Genomic DNA, 25,087 nt, shown 5'->3' on the forward strand with positions numbered 1-25,087 from the left:
TCTTCCACGAGATCGGGGCCTCAATTGGCACCAATTTGCTGGCTAGCGGCGTTCGAGCGAAAACGAAATGGGTGTTCCTCACAGACCACGAAAATCCAAAAAAAAAAACTGAGCTCCAACGAATTATAATTTTGCTCACGCTGAATGAGGAAACGTTACCACGATCAGTTTTGGACCCGCGGCTGCAGGGCGCTTACGAGGGCAACTACGACTAACAAGCTTGTTTTAAAATGCTGGCAACTAGAATACAGAGTAGAAAAACGTAGACAAGTCAGAGTGAACCTGGTCAAGAGAGAAATAAAAGAGTACACACGATGTCGTGTGCAACATTTATGTCCACGTCGTGCGCTCAGAAGGAAACTAAATGGCAATGGATTTCCACGTGAATTTCTGGGCGCTCTGGTGCCAAGGCTTCTTCTCAACGAACTAGGGGGCGAAGAAGTAGGTCTCGCGGGTCTGGCCAAAAGGACATGGAGGAAATGATGTTATGGAGGGAGGGACTGAGCAAGCCGTAGAGGTGACGCAGACGAACGGCAAAGGACGTCAATCAAGGTTCAAGGCTTCATATGAATCATCATCGGACTGAGATGAAACAAACTAAAGTTAGCCCTTGACGCTAAGCAAGAGAGTTTGAAATGCAACTGTGTTTGCGACTACGAAACAGCGCTCGAAAGCATGAGACTGTTCGATTGAGGAGAGAAACCAAGCCTCGTCGACGGCCTCGTGTTGATGCCTTCAAATCCTGAGCAGAAGCAGCCACATCCCGTAGGGCAGATGGGAACGTCCAGAGAGTTCCAGCACGAAATATGAGTGACATGATGACACCGGAGGCAATTTCGAGATAATCCTGAAAGGTGATCACGGGGTCAGCTTAATGTGATACAACGAGTGAAGAGTCGGAATGCAATCGGTATGTAGACCTTACCTTTGACAGGAAGACGACAGATAGTGCAGGCTGGTAAGGACGCGGGTGTGCTACAATGGCCACAAACGTGGGCTCTTTGTGTCTTCTCATCCAGCACAGCCGAACAATCAGGTCGAGGACATCGTCGGACGAGGCCTATCCGATGCTGTTGCTCATCCGCAGGTGGATCAAGGTGACGAGCCGAATTGAGGAGTTCAAGACGCTTGGTGTACAATTCCCACCGGAAGAGCAATTCTGCGTAAGCATAGATGTGTCGATGGAATTGCTGGATCATCGAGTCAGAGAAAGTTGGAGGAGGGCTAGAACAACATCCATTAACGCCATTGTTGACATCATAGAGAATAGAGACGCACCTTTCCGGTTCGATAGTCGTTTCAAACACAATCCGCCTCTTCTCCTGCACTATAGGACTAATATCCTGCAAGCGCAACAACCCCGACCTCTTATGCCCGGCGGACGAAAACGACACCGACAAATTACGAGGCGTCTGCGGCCGACCCTCGTTCCACGACTTGGACATAGTCGACGACGGTGAATGCCTCGACGAATCCTTCCTCGACCGCTTCTTCTGTATCGACCCACTGGCCTGGGTGAGTACCATCTTCTCCATACTATTCTGCTTCGAGATAGGCTCGGGGAGGAAATTGGGAAGCATAGGGAATTCGTTGGGCGTGGTAAGGCCATCCTGCAAACCGGTCATGAGTTGGCGAACACTGCCGGTGTTGAAGAGGCTTGACCAGGAACCGCGAGAGCTGTTGGATGATGCGACGGAGGGAGCGTGGGGAGGAGCGCCAGGCGACGGCCAGGCAGGGGATAGTGGGCTAGGCACATTGTTGATGGTTCGAGCGAGGGTGAAGTAGTCCATCCCACCTGTCTTCAATGGCGGAAGGGGCGCGATCGGCAGCTCGGGCTTCGGCTTCGCGATGGACGCTGGTTTCCGCGCCCCGTGAGGGGTTTGGAGGACCATTACTGAGAGCATGGCGAGCATTTGGATATCCTTATTCTTTGCTAGATCATCGTATCTATTCCAGAAGGTCAGCAAGATGTTAGAAACGAGATCAGACACTCACATCTGCTGAATGACGCGGATAGCCAACATATCAGACACAAATGCATTGGCATCAACCGGCACCTCTTTCTCTCCATCATCCGCCTTCCGAGGAAGGTTGAAGAGAGACCTGAGCATCCTAAACACCCGTTCATGATCATACCTCCCACACTCCCGCGCAAACCCCGCATTCTCCTCACACAACTGCGCCAGACTATCCCCCTGGAACACATACCCAGCCGCCACCTCCTTATCCGGACCAGCAATACTCATCGTATCCATCATAAAGACATTACTCCTCCGCGTAGGCAACAACGACCAATTCTTCGAGCTGCCACCAGAGTCCCGGCGAATCTTGTGCTGCGACACAGTCAAGAGGTTCGTCATCGTACGGAGAATGTTGATGTCGTTCTCTTGTTTCCCGACTGGCAAGACTAGTTGGTCTCGAGCTGAGAGACGTAGTCGTCTGATAGCATCGGAGACCAGCGCAGGTGACTGGAAGAGACGGGATTGCTGCAGTGACTCCTGCTGTTGAATCGTTTGTTGGTTCTGTTGTTCGTCGCCTGGTGTGTCTGTCGTCAGTCCTCGCAGGACATTGCGGACGATACGAGGTGGTGCTCGGAAGAAGCAGATCAGCTCGCCTATTGAGTCAAATAATCAGAATCCCTGAAATCCTCGAGACGACGGAAGCCTCACCGTTGGGTCCAAACGCTCCCTGCGATGTCCTAGGCTCAGCAAGGTTCTTATGGTTCCTCAAAATCGACACGGTCATCTCCTTGCCCCTCTTCTTCACATCAGCATCGTCCTCGTCCGAAGTATCCGAATCCATCGTCCCAACCCGCCCACTAAGCCCATCTTCAGCAAACAGAAGGAACCGCAGGCATGCTTCTAGACATGGCCGTTTCGTCTCCCTGATGGCTTTGAGGCGCTTGAGAATGTATGCTCGGTCACGAGGTGAGATGAGGGGGTTGCGCTCCAACTCGACGGAGGGTGTGCCTTCGGGGTGTCCACTCTGGGGATACTTTGAAGGAAAGGTGAAGGTGAGGCGCATGAAGACGAATACGGAAGAGCTTTCGCCCCATGGACCGTGTAGTCCTAGAGTACATGTCCGCTTCTTGGTTAGGTCGTGCTAGAAGAGTATGTTAGCTTTGGACAAACGGTAGGTGGCTGGCTGAAAATACCTTCTCCAACTTGATCTTTGATGCGTGGAGTTTCTTCAGCACTGAGGTGATCCTAGTCAATATTAGCTTTGCACGGCGTCCGAATACATAGTTGAGACTTACTCGTCCTGCAGTGACTGTGCATCCTCATTATCCCGCCTGTCTTCTGGACCGCGAGTCCGGCTCACACTTCTCTGTCGCCCGCCATTTGATTCACCCTCCCCTCTACTGGACGAATGATTCCGAGAAGTCGAGCCTAGTCTTGAAGAACTACTGCTGCTCGGATCGTTGCTCCCAGCACCCGAGCTACTCCCTCTCTTATTCCCAACCTTGACATTAGCAAGCCAGGTAAACGCATCCATCCCAGCCACGCTCTTCCCAGTGACCGCACCGCGACTCATGGTACCGCCACGCGTGCGGCTGGCTACGGCGATGGGCTTGGTGTCAGTCAGTGTAGGCGTCCGCTGGTTGAGCTCCGACAGCCCACCGCGTGCTGAAGAGCCGGGGTGTGGCTGCGTGATGAGATTTCGGGGAACGGGCCCAGCACGAACTTCGGCCAGGATGGCACGATTCCCGATAGGCGCGGAGAGTAATTGCTGGCCCTGCCCGCCAATGGGTTCGTTCTCTGGGGGACTACGATACGAAAGCGTAGGCTCCCGCTCGACACGTTGGGATCTGCCTCTGGTGACTTCAGGCGTGTGCCCAACCTTCTGCATGATGTCCGTCGTGACAGGCCAGAATCGCAGTGTCCGGTCTTTGGACCAGGTGATGAGCTGGAATTCGTCAGGTCCGCCTTTGCGCCAGACGAACTCTTTGACCACGTCTGAATGGCCCTCAAAAATCTCTACTGGTGTTGGATGGTCGGTTCGCGCGTACATTTCGAGTCGTGTTTCACCTCGCTGGGGGAGGCTGAGGATGCCTTGGCCGAAGGGAAGATTTCGAGCCCGCCAAACGGGATAGTTTGTCTGGACTGCTCTGGTCGGTCTCTCGGGCGCGGAAATGTCCCAGGACTTGATGGTCATGTCCAACGAACATGTTACAATCTCGTTCCGCAGATGGTGAGACCAGTCGATACCGTATATCTTGGCGGAATGAGCTTTGATTTGTGTAACTGGTAAGGAGCCTTTGCGGCGATCCCAGATGAGGACTTCGTTCCCGTGGGCAGAGGCGAGGTAGTTTCCGTCTTGGCGGTTCCATTTTACTTGTGTACCAGCTGCTTGGAATGCTGACAGACCGAATGCTGGTTTCCGGGGATTCCGCATATCCCAGACCCAGATCCACGAGTCTATGCCGGTGCTGGCGACGACGTCGCATTCGGTCGTGTGCCAGTTGAAGTCGGTAATGGCTCGATAGTGGGATTTGAGAATATGTTCTATGGACGTCTTCCCAGTGATTCCAAGGTTCCAGATAAGCCTTTGGAGCAAGAAATCAGCACATATATGCGCATATAGGGTAAAACCCACATTTTCTCGCTGGACGTCGAGACAATGTATTGGGAACGGCTTGGGTGAGGGTTCCACTGGACGTCTGCAACGTCCCAGGTCCCTCCTTGAGGCAGAAACCGCGGTACTTCGAATGGGTGCTCGAGGTCGATAATGAACAGTCCCTTGCGCCTTCAAAACGATGAGCAGATTGTGCATGTAGCAGCTGAAATGCCTACGCTGCCAGGACAATGTCTCTTGACGATGGACTGATGCTCATCTAGACGTCTACATCGTCAGTAACGTCTTTGAAGTCATTGGGATGGTCACTCACGTTGCCCACAGCGTCGCCGACGAGATCCTTCATGTTTATCTCCAAACTGCGCTTGAAGTTGGTGCCATCTTCCGGAGAATGCGGTTCATCGTGAGGTGGGTCTTGAAATCGTGCGTCCGTCGTTGCATGCAGCACAGAGTCGCTCTGGAAGCCGCGTCTCCTCGACCTCTCGTAGACCTCGACCAACGAGGGACGGCGTTGAGCTCCAATCAAGCTCGATGGCGGCGAGTTCCATGCAGCGCCAGGTGGAGGCATCAAGGGTAAATTGGGAATGCTGTCCAGGTCGAGGTATCGTGCAGCCCTTGTGGCTGACGACGTCGTCGCAGCTCGTTTCAGAGTCGGCGAAGGCTGGGTCAAACTAGTACCACTATCACCGTCGTCAGAGGACCGCGAAAACGATAGTCGTCGCCCGCCAAAGCTCCTGGGCATCGATGAGGGGAAGTCTTCGTCGATGGGCTCAGCCATTTGGACGTCCCGGGGTCATTGAGTTCGTCGTGGTCGTCGTTGGTGGTAGTGGTCAGGGTCCAAGTTTCGCGTCGTGCCAATTCTGATCGCGCGCTTGTTCTGCTCGGAGCCTCCCCAAACTCCGCGACCACCACCTTATCCGCCACAGTTCTCGACAACGACGACCCTGCTTCAGCCAAAATTGACGTATAAATGCTTATCGAGCTACCTACCGGCGTTTCTCTGGACTGTACATGGCTGAAGCCGCCTTCCACCACGGACGAGCAATCACAGCGGCTCGCCGTTTGTTTACACCCTTGGTCGTGGCTGGGAGGGCAAAAGAACGATCCGTACGTCGTCATCGGTGTCGAAATCGTCGTTTCTGACCGGTCTTTAGTGTTCTGTGCAGCCTCACCGACGTCTTGCATGATGCCGGGTACCATATTCTGCGGTACAACTCTCGCGGGGTGGGCCGCTCGACCGGGCGGGCATCGTTCACTGGTCTCGACGAAGCCAGAGATCTTGAGGCCGTAATTGAGTGGGCAGTCCAGGAAATACCCAGATTGTCTAATGTCGTTATCATCGTGAGTAACGACGTTGGCCATATTCAAGCGTTGTTGACAATATTCTAGGGGTACTCGCATGGATCGCTCATTGCTTCACTACACCCTCCACGACACTCGGCCGTGAAAGTGTCGCATGTTCTCCTGTCCTATCCTTTGGGTCCGCGGTCCTTCCTGACACTGTTCAAAGGCGCATATTATGATCAGAAACTGGGAGACCTTGTCCAGAATCCGGATTCCAGGATTTTGATTATATATGGAGACCAAGACGAGTTTACCTCTGTGGAACGGTATAGAAATTGGGTAACCCGCCTTCAGGGACTTGCCAACTCTGACCGGCTTCGAATTGCCTTTATTGAAGGCGCCTCGCACTTTTGGCACGGTGACTCAAATGAGCAGCTACGTTCATCTCTGTCATCATGGATCTCCTACTTGTCCTAATTACACGGGCATTGCGTTGTTGACCAAGGTTTTATTCGTCCTGGTGTGTATACATTTCGTGTATCTTGGCTCCTACTAATACACTCCAGGCTTTCGTAGATCCCGGAATTGATTCCGATATCCCAAAATCTATGTAACGCTAACAGCATGCGGAGCCTTGCGCAGATTGAACGCCCGAAGGCTCTTGTAATGGTGAAACTCCCTTGTGGCGTTACAGCATCCTGCATAGAGTTATATGATCCTTGTCAACCAGTTCTCACCACGATCGACTCCCTTCTTTCTCTCTTCCTCTCACTTTCTCTCAATGTGAACATGCTGTTGAACCCAGCATCCCTTCGATTGACCGCCATCCTCTTATTCTCTATTCTTTTCACGTATACAATCGCCCAAGGGACCTTGTCAGCCGTCCCGAGAAACGTCCCTCTGATCAATAGGTCGCCATACTTTTCAGCTTGGGTTGCAGCGCCCGAAGGGAGTGGACCTCGGCCTACCCCTGCCGGGACAAATGTAACAACATGGTGGTGGAGGGTACAGTATATTATTCTCGCGTCTTGAGGCTCCGCGCTCACCGTTTTGTTTCAGACTCTGGATTGGAACGGGTTCATACGCGTCGATGGCGAAGTTTGGCAATGGTTGGGAAACGAGACATCGGTTACGCCGGCCATCACGGTCGAGACCTATCTAACCGCGACGCGAACGATTTATACCATGGAAGCTGGAGACGTTGTGCTCAATGTGACATTCCTTAGTCCGGTTGAGGTAAGTACTCCACCACGATTTCGCCGGATCGCCCGAGCACAGTATATGCATACTAACTGGAAGGCATCACTAGGCTCAAGATATCATTCGGCTCTCTTTTCCTTTCGCCTACGTTTACATCGATGTGTGGACTAAAGATGGAAACCCGCATAGTGTCCAGCTCTACTCTGAAGCTGCGTCTTGTGTGTATGCATTTTACCTTGGCCGGCACTTCTTCCTAACTTCATTGCCCAACGTTCATCCAGCTTTGGTCACAATCCGAAACGACACCATGAGATGGGACACCACAGAAACCCAGTCGGCTATATACCACGAATTAGCAAAATACACTGCTTTACGCATGGAGCGATGGGAGGTAGTCGAGAATGGCGTGTTGTATTTTGCTATGCCCAAGGTAAGGCATGCGGACCCCTCGCCCTCCAAGTTGAATGTGTTAACCTTGAATCTCACTAGGCCACAAATCCAACATGGCAGATAGGCCCCTTCACCGACGTCCGTCAAGGATTCCTGGAGAACGGAGAACTTGCCAACACGGGAGACACGGATTTTAGGGCCGCGATGGTCGCGTAAGTTGCTGTGCTTGTCTTTCCTATTCCCCCTGACTCCTCACATTGTATATGCTAGCGACTACCCCGTTTTGGCCTTCGCTGTGGACTTGGGCGACATTCAAGCTACCTCGGAACAGGTTGTCTGGGCCCTAGGACACGTCCGAGATACTCTGCTGTCTGGTGCTGGAAAGTCTATCGGGGTGGATACGCGGACTTCGTACTTTTGGTCGCATTATCCCAGTATTGGAGACGCCGTACGTCACACCGAACCCCATGAAACATCGGATTGACCGGCAATGCTGATTTCATCGTTGATTTTTGGTTGATCGATTTAGATTACCGCGTTCTTGGACGACTTCCCCGCTGCAAGGGCAAGGGCTGAAGAGTTTGACCGCAAGTTGATGGATGAAGCTGGGGCTGTATCGTCGCAATATGCTGATCTTGTCGCGCTTTCGGTTCGTCAGACTGTGGCTTCGATTGAGGTTACCCTTCCCCAGCGGTTTGGGAGGAGCGAGTGGAATACCACGGATGTTCAGGCGTACATGCGGGATACAGGATTCTCCAAGTATGTCTGAAAAGTGATTGGCGAAAAATAGTCTGGTACTCATCGATATCCTTCCACAGACGCGGGAATCCTGTTGAAACAATTTACGCTGCCATGCCGGCTCTTCTTTACCTCAATCCGTCCCTCCTCAAACTCCTACTCAAGCCGTTGTTGATGTATCAATCATCGTCAAAGTACCAGAATCCTTATGCTTCTCCCGATCTAGGTTAGCTTTGCGTTCCTCCTTTTGCCGTGATGGATATAATACTGAACTTCGATGTATTCTAGGGAACGATTACATCTTTTCCACGGGAAATAACAGTGATACCAGTCGACTGGCAATTGAGAGTGAGTGCCATGTGCTCCTGAGTGTATTAACTTCAGCTGATGGTGAACAGGCTGTAGCAGTATGCTTATCATGTCGCTCGCACATGCTATTCGAACGGAGGATTATACGTTGATCAATGACCATGTGGGCTCCTCGTAGCGACTCTGTGTTGGGTTCTAGGCTTATCGCTACTTTTTACAGGCCCAGTTGTTGCAGAAGTGGGCGGATTATCTCGTCGAACGAGGAGTACATACCAAGGACCAGTGAGCTTCCCATATCACCTCATCTCAGCGTGAAACTGAAGCGGTTTTTAGGATATCTGCCGACGGCCTGAAAGACGACGGTCTTACTAACCTGGCATTGAAGAGTATCCTCGGCATCCATGCAATGGGAAAAATTCGAGAAATTGTCGATCCCGATGGAGCCACCTCCGAAGCCGCGAAACGCTACTTGGTAAGCGCCCCGCTATGCCAAACGACGCTTTGACGAGATTTATTGACCTGCCTCTCTACCATTTCCGATTTTGTATCTTCAGAATGAATCCGCGACCCTTGCTCGCCAGTGGGAAGAGCATGCGTTTGTGGGGGATCATATCGCTTCGGCGTATGGTCAGCCTGCGACTTGGACGATGGTCTATAATTATTTCCCGGCGGCACTCGTCGCTCCCGAGCTTTTTTCGTCTGAAGTGGGTTGTATGGAGACTTGGAATGCGGGGTCGACGCTAACGTGGCTCTTCCTGTAGGTGTTTGAATCTCATGAGCAGTTCTATAAAGCAAAACTGGATTCTGGTGGGTTCGACCTGGATTTGAAGGAACTCTGCTCGTATTTATTGACACGTCTGCTTCCTATAGCGCACCAGACTGGTTGGGGCTTGCCTTATGACAGCCTGGATCCTACGTTGATGAAATCTCGTGCGTCTTTGTCTTGATTATTTTTCTTGACCCCAGCGCGCTGACGGTCCTTTGCATTTAGATTGGACTCTATTCACCGCTGCTTCGGTTAGCGACTCGGCTGTCCGCGACACATTGATTGAACGGGTACATCGTCGAACGTTTTGGAGGGGCACAGCGGCCGCGTTTGGGACGACTTGGAATGTGGATACTGGAGCGTCGATTCCGCTGGGAGGAAGGAATAGGTTAGTCCCTGTCATCTACGCAGATGTATTGAGGTCTCATGAATGTGTTCAGTCCTGCTCAAGGAGCTATGTTCTCGTTGCTTGCGGCTAAGTGCGTTACCATGCGACAATCCCATTCTAGCCCAGGACTCACGAAATTATCAGGGCATTCCAAAAGGGCGGCAGCAACGAAAATTGGCACAAGGATCGGGAGGAAGGAAAGAAGAATGTCGGCGCTATCGCCGGCGGTGTGGTCGGTGGTGTTGTGGGATTACTTCTCGTGGCGGCCATCCTCTTCCTCTGGAAACGACGCATGGGACCCTTCAAACCTTCAGAACCCCGGACGCGGTATCTCGTCAATGTCTCTCCACGGTCGTCCCTCAACGAGTCTGTATCGTCGCCACATAGCCAGCCGGCGACATCGACGCACCGACAAGAGTATACTGAATCGACTGCACCGTCGGAGCTGCGACCGGTTCCGTTCATTCCTGCGCTCCTTGGAGGTGGGAATGCGTCACGGACGAGTGTGACTAGTGCCACAGTGCATGAGAGTGACAATGATGGACTACCTGCGTCGAAAGAAGTGATGATGAGGGAGCGGACACTTCGGCTTGCCAATGCTAATCCGCCACCGGCCTCAAGTTATACCCGGACGACGCCTTCCTCACCATCTGTCCCACCGTCTATAAACCCGCCGTCATCTATAACGCCTCACTCGCCATCCTCCGTGCCGTCTGAAGAGCAGCAAAGACAGTTGCAGCTGCAGAGGGAGGTGGAGGAGTTGAGGAGGGAAGTTAATCTTTTGAGGGCGGAGAGGGAGAGTACGCAGGGGTCTCAATCGAACATGACTCCGATTGACTATAGGGCGAGTACCCCTTCTGAGCCTCCTCCGACATACTACTCTTAGTCTGTATCAGCGACTGTTCTGGGTTCGTTTTCTTTCTGCTTTCGATGGGCTGGGGGAGGTTGAAAGTAGTTCTCCGAGAGTATCGGACCGGGAGAACGCCAAGTCTTTCCTTCATCGCGGAGATCGAGCAGGTCGCGAGTTCGAACCTGTTCGAATCCTCCTTTGTCCGTTGTAGTATAGTACTCGAGTACATTTTAGTTTTACTCTGAGCTCGGTAGGCAGCTATGACCAGGGAGTAACAGAATTATCTCGTCTTTCCTTCCGTAGAATCTATACTTCCCTGTCCCGGGAATAGGCCATTCTTGGAATAAGTCGCGGGTGTGATATTCATCCGTCTCTTGGAAAGCTCCAGGGAAGTGACCACCCTTCTTTGCGGACTTCACAACCAGCTCATACAAAGGAACACTCGTTCCAGGAATGTAGCCGAAAGGTTGCATCTTGTACTTAACGTTGGGGAAAGGGCGCATCCCCTGCCAGTTGGGATCGCCTCGAGACGGTCAGAATGCAACTAGTTAGCTCGGCTTGTCAGGTATCGCTTTCCATGATGGATATCTGGTAAGAGACGCACCAACAGCCAGCCTCAGTCAGGCCATATACCTGTACGAGATGCACACCCTGTGCTGCGATCCAATCTCCGTGGTCTTGGCACATCGGCGCGGTTGATACGGTAACGCGGTCGAGCGCTCTGAGGAAGTTCATGCCCTCTGAGCCACTTTCGAGGTTCACGCCTGACTTGGACCCCAGCAGGGCAATCTCCATGAGCATAGTGGGGGTAACAGTTAATTTTTGGCCCCGACCATTTTGGCATAATCTCCTAATGTACGGGCTGACGGCATCGTGCGTCCCGCTTGAGCATCTTCGAGGGTTTGTGGTGGAATGGCGAAGATTGGACCTCAATAGATTGGAAGGATAATTCCATTAAGGATTCCAAGTTTCTGGGATTGGCAGTTAGAAAGGATTAAACCTCGAGGATGATGCTAGGACATACATGGAACAAGGGCGGGCCTGCGGTAGTGACAATGGGCTGTTTTGACACTAGGGAATCTGTGCGTGAGGTGGATCCTGCCGGAAGTCTGAGAAGGAGGTGGTGGTACAGTGGAACCAATTTCAGGATAGATGTCGACCCCGAGGTCTAACGAAGTGGAATAAGTTCGATTAGTGCGAAATAATGCGAGCTCGAATCTACGTACATGTAACACAATGGCAATGTCGTCTCCGGAAGCCGACCCATTTTTGAGATGTGGACAGGGCGAGTATTCACCCCTGAAAAAGGTCGGTTACATCGCGGCTCTCCGCGTCTATAATCATGCTCCATTCAGAATTCTCCGTAACCTATCACCCAGCTCCTCGTTTGTATCATTGACAGATATAACCGCGGATTGTCCCGCCTCTTTGGCTAGGTGCTCCAGGACTTCGTCCGAGTTTGTCAGTGAGAGGCAGACAGGTACTGCACCCAGACGAATTAAAGCGAACACTGCAACGGCGAATACATATTGGGAAGGGAGGCAGAGACCAACGAGTGATCTGGGTGCGATGAGTTTGGATCCCGAGTCGGAGGTATGATCGTTCGCGTCGTCCTGGTTGTTGAGGTCGCCATCTTCAAAGGTCTTTCGAGTAACAGGCGGAGCTCTGATGCTGGCCCACTTGGTTGCTAGACGGCTCACGTGGAGCTCAAAGTCGCGATAGGTGATTGGGTCGACTTTGGTGTTGGCGACATTGGTTCGAGGGCGGAGGAATGCGACGGTCTGGCGAAAGGAGGAGACGCCAAAGAAGTAGATCGTCAAGAGTGATCATCCTGTAACGAGTGAGGAAGTAGTGAAATTGACCTGCTGCTTTTAACAGGCAGGAAGTTCAACTCTTCCCTCGTCTCGCTGTTCTCGCTTCGGGTGCCATGGGAAAGATAGACGCTTTAATCATTGGCGCGTAGATCCCGGTGCGCGGTATGTCAACGGGACCGGGCGTGTCGAGATTGTGGGCCACGACGCTAGCTTTCGGCGACAGCAAAGGGTCAAGCCGTATCTCTATGACCATAACTTTCCTTGATATCACAGCCCGCTAGTGTCTGGTCGACTCGGAGCCACGATTTGATCCTTACTTTTTCCCATGGTGACTTACCCCAAGGAATGACATGACATTTGGGTGCTAAATTGTCGTTTATCGCCCTGTAAACGGAGTATCGAAGGTCGTCGCATGTTATCTGAAGCACCGAGAAGCAAATGTGCAGCCCCCATTGGTTAGGGAATTCCCTTGTTACCATGATAGCTATCGCAATGTTGCATGTAGTTCAGAGATCATGGGGAGAAAGGGAAACCTACGCTCACCCTGCCGACTATTAATAACCTGCCCGCCTCATGAGGAAGCACCAACCATTCAAAGACCGTTCTCCAATTGAGTAGATCGCGCCGCATGTTTCCCGCCATGTCACCCCCAAGACGTCGAGTTCCACAGCCGCAAGCTCCCAGCACTTCAAGTGTCTTATTTTAAGCAGGGAGTTTCAGCTGCGGACTAACATCCCCAGCCCCAGTGTGGCCGTTCACTCGAGGGCATTTCCCTGCGCAGAACCCCTCTCTGGAGATAGGTTGGGCGAGACTTTGTGGTCTATCAGTGCGCTGGTCTCGATGTCTTCCAACTTGAACGTCCTCCTTATCGATTATGTACATCCGGCACTCCGAATAGCGAACCGCATGACGCTGTGATGGGTTCTAGATGCGGTAGGTGTCGCTCAAAGCCCAACAAAGTCTGTGGCCAATAGCTGATAGTAAATCACAAGGAGCTATCAGATGACCGATGTTGCTTTGCCCAAGGGCTTCTCAAGCTCATTGCAACCAGCCTCAGGCTTATCGACTTCTGATTTCTTCTATGGACTCGATGTCCGTTAATCTTGGCGGCTGAGATACTGTACATTCGGACAATACCTTGGCCAGTCGCCGTCGCCGATCACTGAACGTCGAACTTGGAAATCGATTAGAGGATCCTCCTTGCAAGTAATTTCGGGTCACACATTCTGGGTGCTTACCCTTCCATGGGGAGCTGGCGGTCTAGGCGTTTACCTTGACTGTTTGGCTTGCACTTGTCATCGTGATCGCTACCACGTTCGGCGTTCATGGACGACAGGCCATTGTTCCGACAAACTACTGTAAGCTGCACCCTTCTACACCCTGATTCAGAGGTAAACTGATGTCCGCTAGGGTGTTGGATCCCGAACAGAATGGGAGATGATTGCTTCAAGACTACGCAACTTCTGGCCAATACTTGGGAATGTGGATTGGGGTCTGTGTCTGTGTCGTTGCCCAGTACACTCTCAGCTCCTTGGATATGTGAGGATGGATCTCGTTTGAGGGTAGAAGATTAAGGCGGACTTTCGATAGGGCGCAAGCGCCGGTCGGTGCCAGTGCGGAACCCTTGCAGGCGCTCGGTGAGCATGAAGACCGAAGGGCCCTAGCTCGACAACTCCTCTTGTCATGGCATCTAAATTATTCATTACCTCTCCAGCTAATCCAATCTTCACAGATACCGCCTCATCTATATTATCCGTGCCTTCCCAACCAGCCTCTCGCGATGGCTCTGCTTCAGCGGAAAGGAACTGCCACACCAGTTTTCGCTCTGGGCATGCATCGTCTTCTCGCCCAGCAGTTTCTTTAACGTCATTCTTCTCTTCAAAACGAGGCCGCAGCTGATCCTCGGAGCCGAGATACCGACAGTCGAAGAAGATCATTCCAATGAGCCCAAGCGCTCTCCGGGTTCTCAATCCGCTGATGACTTGACAGCCAGTGGTGACTCTGTGGGAAGGGGAGCCAGCCAGCTAGGCGATGATTCAAGACCGAGGAGTGGGATTCGAATGTAGGTCGACTCCCTCCTTATGTCGCCGATCTTCCGGTGCGTGGTTGGCGTGCTGGTTCATTTACTTCTAGTTTTCTCAGTTCTGATCATGAACCTGTAAGTATGTAGTGATTGGTCGTCAATACAAGCGTGGGTCCCGTAGTAAACGGCGGGCGAGAGATGGCGAACCATCTGTCATTGTGTTAATACACATACACGTTATACTTACTCTGCCTGTGTGTCGCTGCATCGTCTGACCGTGATGTTGGGAGGTTAGAAGAGGCGCCCGCAGCCACCATCTCCATACTTATGTGCTTTCCGGTCCACTGGAAAAGGAACGAGGCAATTTCCATCACACCAACAATCTTCTAACAGGCCTAAACCAACTTCTGGATCATGCTTTGGATATGGAAAATGAAGTGTATGCCCCGCCTTTATCGTCGGAGACGAACATGGTCCACCAGCGTCCCCGTCGTGAGCGCTTGAACTTCAAGTGACTCTACCAGTCTGTCCGCATCTTGTTCCCAACTCCACATCCTCAACGTCCATGATCCAAACTGTCGGGTCATCATCTTGAATCCTTTGATAGGATGTGGTTTACGTACCCTCTACATACCCATTGGGCTCAATTGCAGTTGCCTGATGCCATATTCGCTCGCTCGAGAGGCAGCCGCGAGCCGAAAGGTTCATGTTCTCATGGTCGTACCTATGTCGTGCGTGTGGCCGCTGGTACCTGTAGCGCCCTGCCGTTTAGTGCTTAGGTACCTTGCCGTTCGGTATGTTCAACAGACTCACACAACCACATGTGCACCTGAATCCAATTGAATTAAAGCCCCAACAGTTGCAGCAACAGATAGCAACTGAGCTACTGAGTTTATGCATTGGGGAGATCCTTACGCACCGGCGGTACCGGCACGATCGGGAACAGGACCCCCAAATATCGCGCTTAAGGTCGGAAGAGAATCCGGACAGAAAAACTGGGTTTTGGCCACAGGCCGGATGCGAAATCCGGACAGGAAGAGGCCAAAATATCGCGGAAGGCCAGATAAAATCCGGACAAAAGTCCAACAAAAATGCCATTTTCTGGCCCCCGACCCCGAAAAAAAGCGCCCGTGTGGGAAAATATTCCCTGATCCGGCCAGAAAAGAGCGATTTTAGGGCTCGAGGATGGTGAATTTCCCGGACAAAAAATCCAAAATTTGACCGTCTGGTTCCGGACGGCCAGCCCAGAATCTCATCCGGCCTTGAGGGGTATATTTGGGGGTCATTCGGGAACCCATGCGAACGAGAGGAGTATTGGAGAGCTTTGGTTGGTAACAGCACAAGGGGGCTCAGGAGATCCATAGCCTGGTGCTCAGGTGGACATGGTCAGACGCGGGTGGCGATACTTGGCGGAGCAATTACAATGGAATGCTCTGCAGCGTGCCTTTTCGGCTTCTCCTTGGCCAATGAAAATTTGGGAACTTCAGCGCTTACTTACGCTTCCCAACGCGACAGGAATCGAGATTTGTAGCATCTACGTACGTATCTACCATGCGCAAACGCGGTCTATGTTCTGAATTCACGTTCAGAACAAGTATGTACTTAGGACGAAGTGGAAGGTCAGACGCCATCGATGGACGAAAGGAAAATCGGTGATGCACGTTCGCGTTCGCGTAGATAACACAACACAGCAGTACGACTACAACACTGAGAGAAACTTCTGGAGGGAAAACAGCAGCATCAAGCCTAGGAGTTGCAGAGAGATTTAAAGCTAAGTTTAAAAAGGAGACCCTGGTTTTAAGGAGGCGCAGGATAGAAAGATAAAAAGACACGGAGAAAGGAGAAAAACAACACGCAACCGTCCGTGATCACTTAACTGGTAACTACATACTTGGCACAAGGAGAAAGGTACGAGGAACGAGGAAACCGCGAGGAAAAAGGGGAGGAAGAGTAAAGAGAAATTGAAAGCGATAGATAGCTTGCAGTCCGTGAGGTTGTATCAGGGGAAGGTGGCCATGCGCCGTTGATTTTTTTTCTTGTGGTGGTGGTCGTTCGGCGGCGTTGATTGGTTGAAAAAGTCTATAGTTAGTAGTGTGCAAAGCAATTCGAGATTGGATTGGCGGTAATGATGATGATGGCCGATGGTGGTCGTGGTGTTGATGATATTGATGGTGTTAGGGAGGTGGGTGGAAGGAAGATAGAAAAAGACGATGATGGAGAGATCGCTCTCCGCAAGAAAGTGGCCAGTCTCCGGTGACGGTGGAAGTACATGGGTGGTCATCCGTTGAAACTTGAACTTGCTGCTTGGGGATACAGTGATTTGATACAAGGGGAAGTGCGGGGTCTAAACAGAGACCCCGACCCACGTGGTACAGGCGGGAAAGGCTGAAAGAGGATAAAATGACGGAAAGCTTTATGATTGAGTTCTGGTTCGTTGGTCGGTATGGAGCGTAGAGAAGAGGTCTTGGTCTTGGGAGGGGTCGAGTATCGGCGCGGCGTGGGATTGCGAGAGATGGGGTTTGGAGAAATCGGCGTTCGAGAGAGAGGGGGAGTGGCGATACGATCTGTTCTTAGAGCATAACGTTCCGGATCTATCAGATAGCAAAGGAAGGTGAAAAGGTTTAATGTAAGTATACATCCACAGCTAACAGTAGTTAGAACAACAATTAGATAGATTAGATAGCTTACATTCTTGCTCACAATCGAACTGCGATCAGGAAGGAACGAAGGGGGGCAGGAGAGCGGCGGCGGCGTCGGCGAAAGAGAGACAGGTTGAACGATACGAGGCGGTACGGTGCATTCGAATTCGAGATCCGGCGATTACGATTTCCATTGCGTAGTTGTGGTTGGTTCCCAATCCCAATTGAATTTAGGAGTAGGAGCGATCACATCCACGTCCGAGAAGGTCGTAATAGGTTTGCCATAAGGATGTAATGGAATAGCAAGCGCGTGCCATGTTGTTGGGCCACCGTGACCAGCCCAGATCGAAATTTACATCGTCCGAAGTTAGGTAGTTGATTTTGATGGGATTGTCGTCCGTGAGTCGGGTCGCATTGAATCGAATCGTTGTTGCCCAAATTGCGTTTTTTCGCCGGTTATTTAGGGTTATCGGGGTTAAGATATCATTGGCCAGGTGGGGTTGCGTATTGAGTTTTGGGTTTAGTTTGCCGGGAGGATGGTTCGTTCCGTTTTCGAGAGGGCAAGGGATTGATTTGACAGTTGTTGTTACGCAAAAGAGTGTTTCGTTGAGAGCGACCAGAGCCAAAAAGCAAAAGTGATGTGGAGAAGAGAACGATCATGAGTTATGGTACAACCGACTGAAGGAAACCAGAACGGAAAACAAGAAAAAAGCGAAGAGACAAGAACGACGAAAATAAAAATAAAAAAAGGAGCGAGGAAATTAGGCAGAACCTGAAGATAATGTTACATATGAAGTATGATAGCGAGCGGGTCCGCGTAGAGCGCGTGTGAGATGAAAGAAAACGAAAGAGGGCAAAAGGGAAACGGGCCAGGCAGCGCCTATATCAGGGCTGCAGTCTCCAAGCTTGAGCGGAGAATGATACTATCGAGGTCGAAGAAGAGTTGAGCCAGGGTCTTATCGGAGATGACAACGAGAAGAAGGGGGGAAGCGGCAAATGGGTTTCCGACGACCGAAGGCAGTCCAGAGCCAATAGGAAGAAATCAAAGGAAGAAAGCAAGGAATACCCAAATTGTTGTTCAAAGATGAAACAAGCACTCACTCTGAGGAAAGATAAAGTCAGCACTGAGACACTGGAGTGGGGTGAATATCGTACCTTCGACAGCAGCCATTACAACTCTCAACATGGCAGTATCCGTAGCAGTGGTTATACTGAGCGATAAGGCAAACGTCATCAGTAAACGTCCCCGCTGTGGCGTTGTGATCTCGAGCCACAAATATCACGTACTGAATGTAGATCTCGCGTTCCTTGGACCGGCCAGCCTTTTGGGCGAGTCTTGCGAAACGCTTCTTGAAGTAATCTCGGCCAGCTTTAGCGTCACCTGGCTCGCCGTCATAATCCTAAGCATCCATTGAGCATGCAATTACGAGGATGATCAGCACAAGGCTTGGGTGGACATACCGGGAAGAAGTTCTTGATGTCTGATTGTGGCACCTTCTGTTCGAAGAGGTCGTTCTTGTTCAGGAAGAGGATCTATGAGTATCACCGCCGCCGATAGTTGAAAGTGTTCCGATGTGATAATGAGATAGGGAAGCGTGGAGTCAGTTGATCATCGCTGAGACCGGAAGGTAGAAACGTACAATTGATGTCTGTTTGAACCATTGAGAGTGGCATATCGAGTCCCAGATCGTCATAGCGTCTTGCATTTGGTTCTGGGAGAGGGTTGGGTTAGGTACTGCGAACCACGGGACGGACGGGAACTCACAGCATCCTTATCCTCGACTAGGCACTGGTCATAGCCGCTTAAGCTGACTAGGAACAGTATGCTAGTCACATCCTGGAAGCAATGTATCCATTTCCGTCGCTCGCTCTTCTGGCCACCAACATCGACCATCAACATCTCATGCTCTCTGAGCACGAACGTTGTTTCGGTAATGCCTATCGTGCGCGCCCTGCATCGAATGATGTCTTGCTCCGAGGGTTGGTACTCTGGGTCGAACAGCCGGTCCAGGGAGGAGTAAAAGTACAAGAGGCTAGTAACCAGACAGTCAGCAATAAACAGACGAGAAGGAATGGAAGCGCCTGACTTTTCCGGTAAGGCCGCTTCATTGCCCCTTTGCCAGGCCTTCTGAACGTTGGGATCAAGCCAGAGTGATTTGAGGGGTTTATAATAGGACCTGGGGAAGGGCTCGCCGTCTCGAATGTCGCGGGCGTGGATAACCTCGTCGATGTAGTGCTGGTTCTCCTCTGAGACTTTGAGTTCCATGTCTTCCATGGCGTCGAGGACATAGCCCATGCCCCGGGTCAAGTTCTCGAACACGAGCTGACGATACGATTCAACTTCTTGTGGTGAAAACGGCACCTTGTGGATCAGGCGCATTTGCTATCCACGAGTTCAGCTAAGAGGTTTGGTGGCCATATGAATCGCGCGACGTACCTTGAGGATCGTGGACTTGCCCGAGTCTCCTGATCCCAGGAGAAGCACCTGGGCGCCATACCCCATCGTCACATAGTCCCAAAACTCTGAGTATAACACTAACGAACCTTGACCTGGGACTGCATTTTGGCCTTTGCCTGTGTGGTATTGGGAATCCAAGGTCAGTTCCCCGCCGTCTGCCATGAGAAACCGGGCTACGCACCTCCTTCAACTGCTTCTCGACCTCCTTATTCCGCTGTTTCTCCTCCTCGGTGACCTCGATGCCCCCTGACGGTGATGACATGCAAGAACCCATGTTTGTCGCCCAAAATTTCCTCGTACACAGTCGAGAGTTTAAAGAAGAAAGACGTAAAAATCCGGTGGGCCCAGGGAGACTCGGTAATCCCAAACGGAACGAAACTCAGGCAACTGGCTTCTGAGAAGGTTTGCCTCGGGAATTTAGCCAGCCAGCCACAACGGCACTGCAGTGTTAATAGGGAGCAGGCCTGCACCGAAAGACTTGAGGGAACGAAATAAACAAGAAAAAAAGAGAGAGAAAAAGGAGAACGGATGAGGCGAGAGCGCGAAAAGCGACTAGCCGTGATGGCTATGGGACTGACGGTCGTCTCACCAATTTCGGTTCCTGAGACAAGGCCCGGTGGCTTTGCCCCATAAGGCGCCGCCACGGTCGGCTGACCCCATACCATCAGATTTCTGTGATTTCTCCTCTGTTCGATTGTGTGGTCATCTTGTGAACGCTCAAAGTCGGCCTGAAAATTGGGAAATGCCTCTTAAGGAGGTCTATGGGCATAGTCATCACCAGTAGACAATGAAGTGAAATGCGAGGCTTACGGATTTCATCCCTCACACCCATGCTTTTCTCGAAAACCCAGAGTGTATGTGTAGTCATTCAACCTTCCTTCGATGTGAACGCTTGGCTCCACGAGCGATTCCAGTCGTAACGCCCGTGTGAAATCCACGCGAGGATGAGGCGCACAAACGGCTTGCTTCACGGCAGTTTGAGAAAATCGACGGCGATTCTTACTACTCGCCTGATTCTTACACTGTCCGCGTTGCTCTGTTAATGCGAGGATAATAGCGCAATAGGCTACTCGCCGTGATCGTCCCTGGAAGGTTAAACAAACAAACACTCAACAGCATGTCGAAGGGAAATGAGTTGCGGCTTGGGAAGGGTCGAAGGTCACCACGCTCAATGAATAAGTCATGGCAAAAGTGCGGTGGGTTACATGGAAACCATATGGATTGGTTGATTAAACTTACCAGAGAGGAGCTCCGACCGGATGGCAACAAGGGCACTCAAGCACACACCACCCAATCAAGGACTGAATTGAATGTCAGCCGGCTACTTTCGGGAAGCAGAAACCCTAGTGTTGCCGCAAGGTCGAGGTACCTCAAGGTGAAGGTCCCTTAAGGTCCGAAACAAATTGATGGTGGCACCTCAAGGTCCCTCGAGGCGACCTCAAGGTGTCGGCCGATTTTTTCCCATCCCTATAATTTCGAGCACTGCCACAATGCCGCGGCTGGCGCTTAACTGAGTACAACGCGCTCGCGATGCGCGCTCTAAGAGATTGTCTCCCTCTGTAGATTCGACTTCAGCTATCCGCCTCAAACTTTGTATGAGTACTCAGGGGCTTATCTCCGAAAATATCAGGCCATTTTACCGACTTTATTTCAAACTCTTCAGCCGATAATGACATTGAAACAGGGGTTGCTCAAATGACACTGTTCTGCTCGTACCTATCGCAGAAATGCATGAAAGTTGGCTTTGGGGGAATGATTTTGCCGCTAATAGGTTTATACGCTACTCCTAAGCGGTCCAACACGTGAAATTACGGGGGAGACAAGAAACAGGATAAAAGGATGAGGGAGGAGGAGTCTCCACTGTCACTGCAATGGCGTCGAATCCTCCCCCCTCTGGCTGTCCTCAATGCTTTCAGAGCATTGAGCAGTGTATCTGTATGTCCGAGGCACGCTACTCCGGCCCCTCCCAGACACCACCCCCTGTCCAACACCCCAATCCTTCCTACTACTATCCTCATCCTTCTCAATGGCCACCTCTCACATATGCTCCTGCTCATTCGCCTCCACCTTCGTCCTATAGTCCATCTGGAAGCTACGCATATGGCCACTATCCTCAACAGTACTATCCACCCCCTTCCACTCTGCATACAACACCCTACCCTTCGACTTCCACTGAACTCACAGCTACAGTCACTGCTCCATCTGCTCCCACAACTACTGCTTTGGCAGGACGTAAGCGAAAGCAGACATCTTCTGGAGGCTCGGGAAACAAACGCCGTCGGACTGCTAACTCGGAGAATGTATCTCCAACCGCCTCTTCCTCGTCTTCTTCAATTCCAGTTGCTCCCATTCCTGCTATACCCGGCCTTGGTCCTGTCGCTTCTATCGAGGGACCACAGTCTGCTACGCCGCCTCCATCACCGATCATCCCTATATATGGCAGCCTTGTTACTCAAACCAAGATCAAGTGTTCCAAGACACAAATGGCTACTGATGTGTGGCCGTTTATTATTCCGCTTCAGTCACGGCAACCTCCAACATCCATTCCCGAGCTTACCGACACTTTCCCTCTCAAATGCCCCAAAAAGGCGGAGGCTCAATTCCTTGGTTGTCGGTTTTGCCCGTACGTACTAACATTGACTTCGACAAGTTAATATTCTCATCCGGTTCATTTTAGCCTCGCCGAAATGTCCATTTGGGCCAATACCCATGGTCAGACGGAGTGTATCCGCAACCATTTGAAGTCCAAGCATGACTTCCTTTGGCGGGAGTTTGTGATTGCGAAGAAGCTCAAGGGGTGGGAGAAACTATTTCAGGAGCAGGTAGAGCATGCTGCACGGGAGAAGAAGTACCCACCAGGGTCATTTACGATTCCGGGTTTCCTGGAGCGCTTAACGCGCTGGACTGCAGTCAATGATCAGGTAAGCTTACGCCCATGCTCTTTTTTTATTTAGACTTATCATCGCTTCAGGCTATGAATAGTATTGAATGCCCCGAGCTACGTGACTTGCTACTTTACGTGGGCTGTGGTGTCAATCTCGAGCCTTCCATGATTCCCCACCGCACAAAGCTCACGGATTTACTGTTAAAACGATTTGAAGAAGAGTGCTACAAGATTAAGCAGGAGATCCAGGTATGTTGTTCTATCCAATCTATCTTTAAACTGTGTTCTTATATTGCTTCCTCATAGAATGCCAAGGGTCGCATTTCACTTACTTCAGACATTTGGAGCTCGAGTGACCTCACCAGCTATATGGCAGTTACAGCTCATTACATGGTGGAGCCGGTTGACCGCCCTGGCCATCTGGAGCTGAAAACTCGGCTCATCGCTTTCCGACATGTCCATGGAAAGCACGATGGATCACATTTGGCAAAGGCCTTTGTCGGAATTCTTGATGAGTGGGGTATTGATAGAAAGGTAAAGCCCCAGCTTTCTCGTGCGCATATATTCATTGTTTGACTTTCTTATACACAGCTCTGCACGATAACACTCGATAATGCGTCAAATTGTAATACCATGATGCAAGAGGTTGCTGTTATTCTCAGAGGCAGAGGGATAGCATTCTCAGCCGAAGAGAACCGTATCCGGTGAGTATCTTTCTCAATTCTGAGCCAAATCGGGTTCTAACGACAGCTTTATTTAGCTGCTTCCCTCATGTCGTCAATTTATGTGTCAAGGCGGGACTTAAACGACTCACTTCCATTCCCATGGATGGCGTCTACACCCCAGTCGTACCCGGGTCCGATCCCTTCATTAATCAACTTGTCAACGACGACGAGTATTACGATATTGAAGTTCTCGACGACCCTGTTCTTGCTGCTCGTCGGCTTGCAAATGCGCTACGTGCATCGGGGCAGCGACGAGAGGCTCTGGCAAAAGTCATCAAGGAGGGTTATGACAGTGGTAAATGGACTCCTGAAGAGGTGCCCAACCTCGTACCTCTCAAGGACATGGAGGTACGCTGGTCATCGACCTATTTGATGATTGACCGTATCCTTCAGCTTTGGCCGGTGAGTTTGATAGAAGCTATCTTCGCATACTCAACTCACACAGTTCCAAGGCCATCAAGGTCCTTCTCTCGATGGAGGAGTGGGAGGATCTCGCCCACCTCGCGCTTTCCGATCAGCAAGTTCACGCACTCGTTCAAATCCGCCAGTTCCTCGAGATCCCGCATACTGTGCAGGAATCTCTCTCAGCAGAGAAGACCCCAACCCTCCCTGTCGCCTTGCCTGCTTATGAGGACCTTCTTTCGGTTCTGAAGCAATTCAAGCGCCTATTCCCTGATCTCCGGGAAGGTGTTCAAGCTTCCATTGACAAACTCGACGAATATTTCGCAAAAAGTCGAAAGACTCCGATTTATACTGCGTCAATGAGTGAGTCTTTCGTTTGGTTTATTTCATTCCTCAATTATTGAGCTCATCGTCGTTCTACAAAGTAATCCATCCCACAATCAAGTTGGAATGGTTGGAGAAGAACTGGGGCTCGGAGGAAGCCTCAGGCGCACAGGAACGCTTCGTAAACTCGGTAAGTTGCTATTCCTTTCGTTACATTGCTGTCTCTAACTATCTATCCTGTAGATGCTCGAGTATCGACGTCAGATGCGCAGCAACGGATCCAAAGTCGGCGCATGCACGCCGACCAACCCAGGGACCCGTTTGGTCAACGTCCCCAGCGCTTCGCATGCCGCCCGTGCCCAGAACCACTTCCGAGCACGACTTCAAGACTTGAAGCGCCAACTATCCAGGTCCGAGGGCAGCTTTACGTCGTCGTCGTCGGCTGGTGCCTCTGATGATGACCATGACGATGTGGAGCAGACTGAGGAGGAGAAACGAGCGCTTCAGGAAGCAGAAGATAGGCGGGCTGTAGAGGAAGAGCTCAAGGCTTACCTGGAAGAGCCTGGTCCTATTGGTGATGAAGCCATCGCAAATTTCGACTTGGTGGCTTACTGGCAGGTGCGTCGTTTCGTTCTTTTATCTATTCTGAAGCTTAACAGCCTTTAGAGTAAACGCTACATCTTCCCAACGATCTACCGCGTCGCTTTGGACATTATGTCCTCCCAGGCTTCTGCAGTCCCATGCGAGCGGGTTTTCTCCTCTGGTAAGGAGACAGACACCATGCGACGTGCTGGCCTCTCTCCTGCGATGATGGAAGTCCTTCAAATACTCAAGTTCAACCTCAAGTCGGAGAGAATGTCCTTTGAGGACCAATGGGTAACGAGGGAGGAGGAACTCCGGGTTATTGACATTGACCCCGATGTCCTGGTGGAATTACTTGCTGAACGCGACTTCGATGAGCTCACGCGTCTTATATCCGTCTCGTATGGCATCCCTGGAGCATAATTAAAGATTCCATGTATTGTAGTATGTCAAATATCTTCGTTTACCGCCCTTGCTACCAAGAAATTCGCGCTGCACCCAGCCTCTTGCCCTCTACCCCGAATCGGGGTTACCGTGAGAACCGACCTTCAGTGACCTTAAGGTCGGTGAAGGTCTTGCCCCTTGTTACCTTAAGGCGACCTTCAACTCACCTTGCGGCAACACTAAGAAACCCATAAGCGGGTGTAAGCCTTTGTAATTTTGAGCACAGCGAACCGTAGATCTGAGTTGTTCTGTGTCCTCTAGTCCTGGCTTTTGCGCGTGCCGCTGCTCTGCT

General features: G+C 51.3%; 6 protein-coding genes across 6 annotated transcripts; 2 read left to right on the forward strand and 4 right to left on the reverse strand.

Moving 5' to 3' along the window:
• Window positions 1–543: 543 nt before the first annotated feature.
• On the reverse strand, window positions 544–5,353 carry CC1G_02872 (vacuolar membrane protein; the record flags this gene model as incomplete). Its single annotated transcript, XM_001828239.2, has 10 exons — window positions 544–582; window positions 993–1,224; window positions 1,279–1,947; window positions 1,996–2,614; window positions 2,670–3,102; window positions 3,155–3,206; window positions 3,257–4,546; window positions 4,597–4,746; window positions 4,794–4,834; window positions 4,889–5,353. The coding sequence occupies 10 exons, from the start codon at window positions 5,351–5,353 to the stop codon at window positions 544–546; spliced, it is 3,990 nt and encodes a 1,329-aa protein (XP_001828291.2).
• A 1,691-nt stretch (window positions 5,354–7,044) lies between these two features.
• On the forward strand, window positions 7,045–10,536 carry CC1G_02873 (glutaminase; the record flags this gene model as incomplete). The annotated part of the gene is made up of 16 exons (XM_001828240.2): window positions 7,045–7,095; window positions 7,169–7,277; window positions 7,341–7,489; window positions 7,549–7,661; window positions 7,720–7,897; window positions 7,979–8,208; window positions 8,268–8,413; window positions 8,476–8,535; window positions 8,586–8,659; window positions 8,717–8,778; window positions 8,830–8,968; window positions 9,258–9,303; window positions 9,367–9,426; window positions 9,488–9,650; window positions 9,703–9,741; window positions 9,795–10,536. 16 exons carry the CDS (start codon window positions 7,045–7,047, stop codon window positions 10,534–10,536), a joined length of 2,361 nt encoding a protein of 786 aa, XP_001828292.2.
• A 444-nt stretch (window positions 10,537–10,980) lies between these two features.
• Window positions 10,981–11,295, reverse strand: CC1G_02874 (hypothetical protein; the record flags this gene model as incomplete). The annotated part of the gene is made up of 2 exons (XM_001828241.2): window positions 10,981–11,044; window positions 11,105–11,295. The coding sequence occupies 2 exons, from the start codon at window positions 11,293–11,295 to the stop codon at window positions 10,981–10,983; spliced, it is 255 nt and encodes an 84-aa protein (XP_001828293.2).
• Window positions 11,296–16,750: 5,455 nt separating this feature from the next.
• Window positions 16,751–17,614, reverse strand: CC1G_13575 (hypothetical protein; the record flags this gene model as incomplete). The annotated part of the gene is made up of 2 exons (XM_002912001.1): window positions 17,063–17,614; window positions 16,751–16,981 (listed from the first exon to the last, which is right to left on the reverse strand). The coding sequence occupies exons 1-2, from the start codon at window positions 17,168–17,170 to the stop codon at window positions 16,751–16,753; spliced, it is 339 nt and encodes a 112-aa protein (XP_002912047.1). The 5' UTR covers window positions 17,171–17,614.
• Window positions 17,615–17,720: 106 nt separating this feature from the next.
• Window positions 17,721–19,708, reverse strand: CC1G_02876 (guanine nucleotide-binding protein alpha-2 subunit; the record flags this gene model as incomplete). The annotated part of the gene is made up of 9 exons (XM_001828243.2): window positions 17,721–17,899; window positions 18,132–18,187; window positions 18,264–18,376; window positions 18,438–18,509; window positions 18,617–18,688; window positions 18,742–19,359; window positions 19,414–19,461; window positions 19,521–19,550; window positions 19,616–19,708. The coding sequence occupies 9 exons, from the start codon at window positions 19,706–19,708 to the stop codon at window positions 17,862–17,864; spliced, it is 1,140 nt and encodes a 379-aa protein (XP_001828295.2). The 3' UTR covers window positions 17,721–17,861.
• Window positions 19,709–21,371: 1,663 nt separating this feature from the next.
• Window positions 21,372–24,857, forward strand: CC1G_02877 (hypothetical protein; the record flags this gene model as incomplete). The annotated part of the gene is made up of 10 exons (XM_001828244.2): window positions 21,372–22,057; window positions 22,112–22,355; window positions 22,406–22,567; window positions 22,625–22,852; window positions 22,910–23,022; window positions 23,079–23,445; window positions 23,496–23,808; window positions 23,871–23,959; window positions 24,013–24,387; window positions 24,436–24,857. The coding sequence occupies 10 exons, from the start codon at window positions 21,372–21,374 to the stop codon at window positions 24,772–24,774; spliced, it is 2,916 nt and encodes a 971-aa protein (XP_001828296.2). The 3' UTR covers window positions 24,775–24,857.
• Between the last annotated feature and the right edge of the window lie 230 nt (window positions 24,858–25,087).

Source organism: Coprinopsis cinerea (assembly GCF_000182895.1).
Source record: "Coprinopsis cinerea okayama7#130 chromosome 1 map unlocalized cont3.1, whole genome shotgun sequence".
In the NCBI taxonomy this organism is placed as follows: domain Eukaryota; kingdom Fungi; phylum Basidiomycota; class Agaricomycetes; order Agaricales; family Psathyrellaceae; genus Coprinopsis; species Coprinopsis cinerea.